At 32.3% G+C, this 9,733-nt stretch overlaps 1 protein-coding gene across 2 annotated transcripts; it reads left to right on the top strand.

Annotated features, from left to right (window-relative positions):
• The first annotated feature begins 2,378 nt into the window (after positions 1-2,378).
• LOC149561097 (putative LRR receptor-like serine/threonine-protein kinase At1g67720) lies at positions 2,379-7,009 on the top strand. Of its 2 annotated transcripts, none has more exons than XM_089823749.1 (16): positions 2,379-2,416; positions 2,511-2,607; positions 2,681-3,230; positions 3,341-3,822; positions 3,926-4,061; positions 4,153-4,225; positions 4,341-4,408; positions 4,519-4,590; positions 4,722-4,790; positions 4,912-5,105; positions 5,237-5,443; positions 5,552-5,671; positions 5,766-5,834; positions 5,921-6,107; positions 6,224-6,332; positions 6,423-7,009. In XM_089823749.1, exons 2-15 carry the CDS (start codon positions 2,529-2,531, stop codon positions 6,297-6,299), a joined length of 2,382 nt encoding a protein of 793 aa, XP_089679875.1. In that variant the 5' UTR covers positions 2,379-2,416; positions 2,511-2,528; the 3' UTR covers positions 6,300-6,332; positions 6,423-7,009. The 2 variants fall into 2 exon arrangements, with proteins under 2 accessions (XP_089679875.1, XP_089679874.1); XM_089823748.1 differs by having other exon boundaries at positions 2,387-2,416; positions 5,237-5,439; positions 5,548-5,671; positions 6,423-6,868.
• The last annotated feature ends 2,724 nt before the right edge of the window (positions 7,010-9,733 follow it).

Below are 9,733 nucleotides of genomic sequence, written 5' to 3'. Positions count from 1 at the left end.
AGATGTTCATTTGTTTGATTTAGTGGCATCGTTAAATATTTTGGTATTTTCCTAAGTTAATTAATGTCTTTTAGATGGACTTTTATTAAAATACATTTATAATTTTAGTTTTCATTCTATAATTGAATAGTTATGCATACCCTTAATCAACAAATTAAGTACTTAAATTCGTTGCTTACTTACTAATGCTAAGTTCCTTCATTGCTATAATTGTCATCACACCACTTTTATGTATATATAGGTTCCTTCTTTTATCAAATTCCATCTTATGTCTTTTGAAAATTTTCTAAATTGTCTAGAGATTGTGATTTTAATTATTCAACATACATAGACAATACCATAGGCCTATAATTCAAAATAGTCATCTGGATTTATTCACATTAAATGTATTTTGCGAAGTGGCTTATAAAAATAAAAAATTGTAATATTTATATTTCATTGGATAATATTATTAAACTCAATCCCTTTTCTTATACAATACATTTATTGAATGAATTGCTTCTATTCCAACTATCAAGTTATGGAACATCAACATATAAGTAGCTATGAATTATGTTAGTTTGCGATTTACCATCTATTGAATAAACATGAACAACTTATTTACATTATCATTTATACTATTCTTACCAATTTCAGACTCTGATCCACATTGTGTTGTTACCATTGTCATGGTGCTCCATAGAGCATCCAATCATACTTCTAAGAATCAGTTTGTCTTCATACATTAAAAATGCCTCTTGGCATCTATGTACAATTCCACCACTCAAAACCTTAACTCAAAACATACCATACTAAAGGTAGGAACTTTGGCACTTGCACCCCTTGTTACTTTCAAATTTATGTTCAATTTCTTTTTCAATATTTAATGTATATCTATTGGTTTGGTGATTTTTATATGGTTCTCTCTAATATAGATATAATCCTTGGTTTTGACATTTTAGATTATTTTTCTAGACACACAATTAAGGTCATTGAGTTTACTTTTTTTTCTTGGTAGTGATTGCTTTTGATAATATTAATCAACAAGATCGAATGCTTACATAATCCATATAAGACATTGTTTAAAGATATAAGATTGAACATTATTATTAATATTTAATTGTGTATCTTTTGACATTCTAATAACTATGATTTCATATATGTATTACTGAATTGTTAAGCTTAATACAATTATTGAAAATTAAAATCTCAAATTCAATAAATGACATAAAGAATATTTGCATAAAAAAATACATACAAACATACATATTGCATAAATTTTTTTTACTAATCTATTAAAAACATAAATCTAATATTTAAAAATTAAAAATTTCTTAAATACTTGGAACATTCATAAATAAGTAGAAAATACAAAGACAAAATCATCTTTCACCACAATAAAACAAGTTCCACTAGTGGTCACTATTTGTTGTAGATTATAATAGTTTTATAAAGTACAATTAAAAAGTTTGAAAATATAAGAGAATAAATTAAAATAGTTGTAATAGTAATATTTAACACAATTTAAATAATATTATAATATATTAGTAATAGAGAAATATTTAAAATTAAAATTAATTTTTAATTTGACATTAATGTAGATTTATAATTATAATGTGATTATAATATTAAACTTTATTAAAAAATAAAATCGTTATATGTGGATTCATGGTGTACATGATATTCTTTTGGGAGATATTAATCAAACATTTAATTTTGAAACATATATATATATATATCATCTTCAAAAATCAGGTAGTGGTTACTTCCAATTCATTCTATAATATTCAATGCACAAATGATTACAATAATATAATGCCTAACAAATACAATAAGAACATAAATAGGAATGGTTTGTTTTTAATTAGCAATTCCTAGTATAGGGGAATCCTCAATGTGAAAAAGGCTGGTTTCATCAAGACATTTAGACACATTATGGTTGAACCCACCTCTGTTGATAGAGAAACAGAAAAGTACTAGTCAACCTTTCCTTGACTCTGAATTGGTTTCCCAGAGAAATAGTAAATCACGGCCGACCAATGAATCGAGAAAAGTCCAGTAAATTGTGGTTATTTCATCTCTGAAGTTTCGATCCAATATATAAAGTGATAACATCTATTGTTTGGTTAAGGATGAATAGCAATTTTAACGCAAATCCGAGAATAAGACTGACCAACAAATTGAAAAGATTCATTTTAAAATTTTGTTTTATTTGAGCAGAGTTCCGTAAGAGACTTGAAGTTTGTAGAGACATATTTTAATCCATTATTATGATGTTAATTCTTGTTTGATTAGCAATACCTAGGTTGTTAAATCCATGGCTGAGATATTAACCGTTTTGCTTAGATTTGGAAAAGAGTCTATATATAGACGCGCCTCTCTGAAAATAGAATGCAGAATTAGGCAGGCCCGAATTTGCATTTCACCAACCAGCAAGGTGAAATTCTCTTTAAGATTCTATTTTCATTACCAACTTTGAGTTCCTTCTTACGATTGTATTTTGATAGATTTTGTTTATCCAATTTTAACAGGTCCGAAATCTGTCTGGCATGGAATTCAGAAGTCCCTCGCTGTTGCTCGTTACATTTTTTGTTGGATTATTGAGTTTCGCACGTTCCAATCCAGATGGTAACCTCTTTTTTCTTCTTATATGATTTCGATCTTGCAATTTTAATGACATTATATTGTGTCTTTTGTTCAGGCTTCCTCAACATCAACTGTGGCGGCATCGATAACGGAACAGACGAGCAGAACCTACGCTGGATTTCTGATTCCCCCTTCATTAGAACTCGCAACGTTTGGACGAGGAGTTCAACAGACACACTCTACATGCAATTCTTGACTCTCGCCTACTTTAAGGATCCGTCAGTGAAGAAGTATTGCTATCTCATCCCTGTGAATCCTCATGTAAATTACTTGGTAAGAGCATCATTCATTCCAGATTATTCAGTTCCTTTGGCAAGATTCTTTGATTTACTTATCGAGGGAATCAAGTGGACGAATGTCGACCTATCCGGTATAGACAATGAAACATTTTATGCTTACGAGATCATCTTGGCTGCTAAAAGTGCGAGTCTGAGTTTATGCCTTGCCCGCAATAATCAGACAGAACAAAATCATTCTGTTTTCATTTCAAGCATCGAGCTGCGCCCACTCGAATCCTCCATGTACAATTCAACGGATTTCCAAAAGAGCGCATTAGATCTCGTACATCGCATCTACTTCGATGCATCTATTGACAACTTCCTGAAGTAAGTGTTTTATGAATGAGATTCCAACTTACTACGAAACTTTGGCGCAATAGACGCGAATCTAACAACTGTTGTAATTATCCGAAACATATTTTTGCTCATTTTGGCAGGTACCCAGACGATCCATTTGATCGCACGTGGTATTCTTCAGTAGCGAGTAAAGGTAGTGTCAATATTACCGTTGATGGCGAACATACATCTTCATTAGGGAAGGAGCTAGTGAATAAACCACCGCTTAACCTCTCAAGTACTGCAATTGGGATGGGAAAAGTAGCCAACATGACTATTTCAGATATATATATGGTTTCCTCTGACCCAGGCATTTACTCTTTCGCACTTTACTTCTGCAACCTCAACCAGACAAAGCTGAGACAGAAATTTGCTGCCTTCATTAACGAATACCAAATATCAGATTTCATAGAGCTTAAGTTTTTGGAATGCTACCAAGCAAATAAAGACTTACAGCTTGACAATCCCGACCCCATTAAAATAACTTTGCAACCCAGTTCTTTATCGGAATTGGGACCCTTCATAAATGGAGCAGAAATGTATAGAAAGCTTGAAACCCAAACAACTACAGACTCCGGAGATGGTGAATTTCTGTATTCCATTCCTAGTCTCTATTGTTTTGTGTATATTATTAGTTCCAGATATTATATACGCTAATAATGTCTTCTCCAATTGTGGGAGTTCAGTGGTTGCAATCAGAAAAATAGCAGATGCAATGAGTGTTCCAGACGATTGGACGGGAGGAGATCCATGTTTACCAGCTGGTTATTCTTCAACAGGGATTACCTGCAGCGAGGACGATCCTCCGCGAGTCATCATCATGTAAATTAGCTTGTGTTTTAATTATTCATCAGAACATATATCTTATGCTATTAATGTGTATGATTCGAAGTATCTATATTTTTTTTTGCAGAGATCTAACAACAATGAATCTGAAAGGCGCAATACCTTCAAATATAGCGGACTTAACAGCACTACAACAGCTGGTAAGAGTTTAGTAACTCGCTTATGTAGTGAGAAAGCCAAAATTGCTTTGGGTACAAATTATATTGCTCAATCCAGTGTTACTGTGCTACACTAACTCTATGTCATCGGTTGTAGCTGCTAGGAAATAACAATTTGTCAGGTGATATTCCGGACCTCAGTTCACTGAAGAACCTTAGGATACTGTAAGGCCTCTTTCGCTTACTCCCACCTGAAATGCCTTGTTTCATTGTGAAGGGTGGATTTTCCTGTCTGTTTCTTAATCTTGCACTCGGTTTTGTTACTATGTCCATAGACAACTGCAAAACAATCAACTTACCGGAGAAATTCCAACATCATTGGAGAAGCTTCCAATGTTAAATCAACTGTATGTTTGCCAATTACACTATCTATGGTTACCATTATAGCATGTCTTCTTTCGTTCCCCACATTAAACCAGCACTTGTGCTTTTCAAATAACCGCTCTTACTGGGCTTGTGTTTTTTCTTGGGTAAAAAGATATTTACAGGACAATAAATTGAAGGGAACTGTCTCAAAAGGATTAGTTAGATCATCCTTGGACCTTGGGTACACCGACTTTCTTTTGCCTTTCTATAAGATTTTGCCTTTTACCCGGACAACGCTCTTGTATGATCTCTAATATGCTTCTTACTCACAGAAATCTCTATTGTGAACTCGTACCATGCAGTGTTGATCCTCAAAATAATATTCCGGCAAGCAGCCACAAGATTAAAGTTTGGGTAGTCGGACTGTCGATTGGGTGTTCGGTGGTGTTAGTTTTGGTCATCTTCTCCGGAATTTTGCTATGGAGGCGCAAACACGCATCGCAACCATTTTCAGCCACACATAATCCAACTGTATCAAGCCAACATATATTTGGAGGTATTTATCCAATCTGTTCATTGCAAAAAAGCAGGTCCAACTTTAGTGTTTCTAATTTAAATGGGAAAGTTTTATTCATTTTTCTTCCTTCTTGTGCCTTGGATAAGTTTTCTTCATTTTTTCAATCTCAGGTCAAAATAATCAAAACGATTATCACAGGCTGGCAATAGAATACACAGAGAGAGATATTAGAACTTCTACCAATAACTATTCCACACTGATTGGTAAGGGAAGTTTTGGATCTGTGTTCTATGGCAGACTTTCAGGATTTGAGGTTGCAGTCAAAATACTTAAGACTGATTCTAACCAAGGCCACCAAGAATTCCAGACTGAGGTTGGTATTCTTAAAAAGATATAATAAATCGTCAAAAACTCAATTTTAGTTAATTCTATAAATTATTATTCTCTCAGCCCCAAATTCAGGAATATTTTGTGGTTACAGGTAGCTATACTGTCAAGAATATATCACAGAAATCTTGTAAATCTTATTGGGTATTGCAAACAAACCATAATGGCATTGGTCTACGAATACATGCCGTCTGGAACATTAACCGATCATCTACATGGTATTTGTTGAACCTTGTCTGAAGTCAATATGAATTCACCAACATATGAAAGAAAAAAGTTTATACTGGGATTTTTTACTAATGTCATTTGCAGGCGCAGCCAAATTGAAAACGCCACTTGATTGGCATACAAGATTAAATATTGCTCGGCAAGCAGCGGATGGTAAGCTGTTTGTGGCAGCAGTTGATTGCTGTTTTTTATTGTTTTTGGGAAAAAGTAAATCTGGTCATATTTCAACCATTTTGCAGGTTTGCTCTACCTACATCAGGGTTGCTATCCTCCAATCATACACAGAGATATAAAGTGTAATAATATATTGTTGGATAACAAGATGTCTGCCAAGCTAGCTGATTTTGGCATTTCAAAACTGGTAGAGAGTTCCATTGGATATATATCAACAGAAGTGAAAGGGACCATTGGCTATCTTGATCCTGAGTATTTCACTTAACAACCTAGCATTTCCTCTTTTTCATAAATATTCACAGTTTAAGTACTCTTCAATATATTTTTCATCTAGTTTTTGTAGACTAAAATGTTAAGCATTTATGCAGATACTTCGCCACATCATCATTAAATGAAAAGAGCGATGTCTACAGTTTTGGAGTGGTTTTACTAGAGATTATTTAAGGAGTATCACCCAAGGAGGGAATAGTACAATCGGTAATCCATCTGTTTGGTGCCCAATTCAATATTTTTAGTCGTTTTTTAAGTATGTTCGTTAAAAACATATTGTAAAAATCATTGTATCAGGCACACAAGCTCCTTTCATGTGGCAAACTAGCAGAGCTTATGGATTCATCGCTGGGTGGCCAATATGACATAGAATCAGCTTGGAAAGTAGCAGAGGTAGCATACATGTGCACAAAAAAGGAGTCAACGAATAGACCCAAAATGAGCGCTGTGGTGAAAGAATTGGAAGAAGCTTTGGCGCTTGCATTTTGTGATAAAAATTATGCTTCGCCGTATTCCATGGCGTCTTTTAATGTTGGTGACATGCCCAGCCTTAGGTAGTAAGATCTTATCGTGGTATTCTGTTGGCTTACACATCTTTAGGCATGGTTTGAGTAATCACAAAATGTCCTATGTGAAGGATATATATTATTTACTATTGTTTGTGTTGAACTATCAATTGTATTTCTAATGTCGTTGGAGCACCTTAATCATCATAAGAGTCATCTATATAGTGGCATGTTTGTCAGACTTATCTTGTATTTATGTCTTTGAATTAGAATACGCCACATCGTCAATTTATTTGATGTGTACAATTTAATCAGTTCTACCCAGCAAACTAAATTAGAGGTAATAGAAGAATATGCGGGAGATGAAAGATAAGATTGAATAAAAACGGTGTACAAGTAGCATCTATATTTATTTCTTTTTATCAGGGTAGGTTTAATTACATCAATACGTGTTAAAGAACATTTCATGTTTATCTTCAAAGTAGGACTCAATTATACTTTATGTTATTAATTTAATAACTAACATTTGCTTTTTATTTTTGGTTGTAAGGGTTATATCAATAGTGTTATCTAGAAATGTTTAACCATATTAATATGTGTTAAGAATAATTCACATTTATCTTTAAATTAAGGCTGAATTATATTTTATTAATAAAATTATTATCTTTTTTTAAAGGTTGTAAAGGTTATGTCAATAGTGTTATATATGTGTGTGTGTGTGTGTGTGTGTGTAATGAGGTCATTGTAGTACTCATGTAGAAAATTTGCTCATAATATTTTGCCTATCCAATAAAAAATAACAAGATAATTTTATCTTTATTGTTTCTTCTTCTTCGATAACCATGGAATACACCTTCATTTGTTTGCTCCTCCATTTCTTTCTCTCCTGCAACTTGTCCTTTCATTTACTTATCAGGTTCAATCTCTATTGCTTCTTTTCCTGAAGCAATTTGGTTCCCTCCTTTATCACCATCCATGTCTTTCATTACTAGATAATAGGAAACACTTGAACCATTATTCTAAAATAGGGTTTCCACTTATTTAGCACCCCCTTAACATTCAACTTGACGTCCTACCACTTTCCTCACATCCAATTTTACCCTCATTCACACAAATGTAGTGTCTTCATGTGAGCCCTCTATGTCCCTACAAAACTAACCTTTGTCACACCTTCCAACCACAATGAAGGAATGGAAAAAACCAGTGTGTATTTATGTGCCATAGATATCTCTTTATCGCTCCTATATTTTATCTCTTTATGTGATCAATGTGCCCTAGCTCTTCCATGTACAAATTTTGTATTGCTCTAGCTATCTTTTTACAATTTCAAGTCTTCTCTGACATAAACCTCAGTTTTAAAATGAAATTGTCATAATATCATTCATGGTAAATATATAAGATGTCTTCGTCAAATTTATTTTTCTCATATAAACCCTAAAATCCTTATTTGTTGCATACACACTTCCACTAAATTATTTCTTAGAAAACAAAATAACACTACATATTAACACATCTTTCCTTGATCTAAATTCAAAGGAGATTTTCATCTTAGGTTGAGTTTTGGCTTTTTTGTGTGTTTAGGGACATAGTTAGTTGTTTGGTTTTTGGTGCTTATGCAGGCTCTTCATTTTGGCTAATTGGCTAGGTTTTTGACCTTTCTACAAGTTGATTGGGGCGATGACTATTGTTCTAGTAGTATTGTTCTGATCAACTTTAACTTTTGTGATGTAAAGACTTTTGTGATTTTAGGTCCCCTAAAAAAATCCTATTTAACCCTTAATCGAAAATAGAAGAATGTGACATATAAATGTTAAGAATTTGTGCATAAGCCTCATTACCATGCACTTCAATTGACCTATTGATTTTAAGAATGCATGAAATGCATAAATAATCAATTTTCATTACATCTAATGTCAAATGATTTAGGTAAATGCATATTTACATCAATTGCAATAACTTAAATAAAGAAGATTTTCATGATGGAGTTCATTGACCACCATGCTCAATTTTATTTTGACACAACTAATTTTATTTTGAGAATGCTAGTTTATAAATAAAATAATTAAGTTATCATAACAAAAAAACAAAAAAAAAATATAGGTGACTCTTTAAAGTGAACCAAACACATAAACCTATACAAATAATCAATCAATTTCTTTCTCTTTTTTGATATATAATCAACCAATTTCTTAAATCTTGAAGTTAAAACATACATTTTTAAAACTTTATCTTAGAAACTCTAGACATTCAACCATGTTATCTTCATGAAAGAAGAAAAGTGATGGTTCAAAAATAATATTACAAAAATATAAATTTAGAAAAATAATTAGGAATAAATAAAAGTTAACCATTTCTCAAATTAAACTAAACCTTAATTTTTTATTCTATTTTTCAAAATAAAAGGCAAGTAACCGGTATTATATATACTAAACCTTAAATTATATTTATCATTACTAATAAATGTAACTATGTCTAGGTTATAGTTCTACTTTAATTGTAACTGAAAGAAAATTATATTTTGCACCATCCTAAATTGAATGAACTTTAATTTACTGATTTTTTAGATCCTCTTTATCTTTGTTGCATTGTATAATTGAATTTTCCCCACTCTCTTTCGTAGGAAAAATTTAGATAGGATCTATTATATACTCATTATTTCCATTTCTTTATTATGCAAAAATTGAGGTAGGGCCTTACCTCTATGTGTCTTGTTCCCGCTTTCTTATTCTGACCATATGTTCTTACTCAAATTATTTTTTCATACTTATATCTTTTGGAAATCTTGATCAAACTACAAATTTGAGATCTGGAGGAACTTCCCATGATTAGTGTCTCTAAAATTTTAGGTGAAGGTTGATCTTAGCTAGAGGCGTTAATTTCCCAAATTCGTAGGACATTTTTTAATTAAAATACTTTGCCAGTCAGTCTAAATAACTATTGTAGAATTTCATTTCTAAATTGTTATAAAACACCACAATTTTCTTCATTTGGAAAGCTAAGGCATGAAAGAAATTGTGCAGGGGTGAGAGGAAGCTTTGGTGTGAACCCCATTTTTGACATAGAGAGATTACAAGGAAAATTCAAAAGTCTCTATGATTCATC

This window comes from Cupressus sempervirens, chromosome 4 (assembly GCF_028749045.1).
Source record: "Cupressus sempervirens isolate cs-2001-9-10 chromosome 4, ASM2874904v1, whole genome shotgun sequence".
NCBI lineage: Eukaryota > Viridiplantae > Streptophyta > Pinopsida > Cupressales > Cupressaceae > Cupressus > Cupressus sempervirens.
Note: the sequence above shows the minus strand (reverse complement) of the source record. Positions and strands in the feature narration are given on the sequence as shown.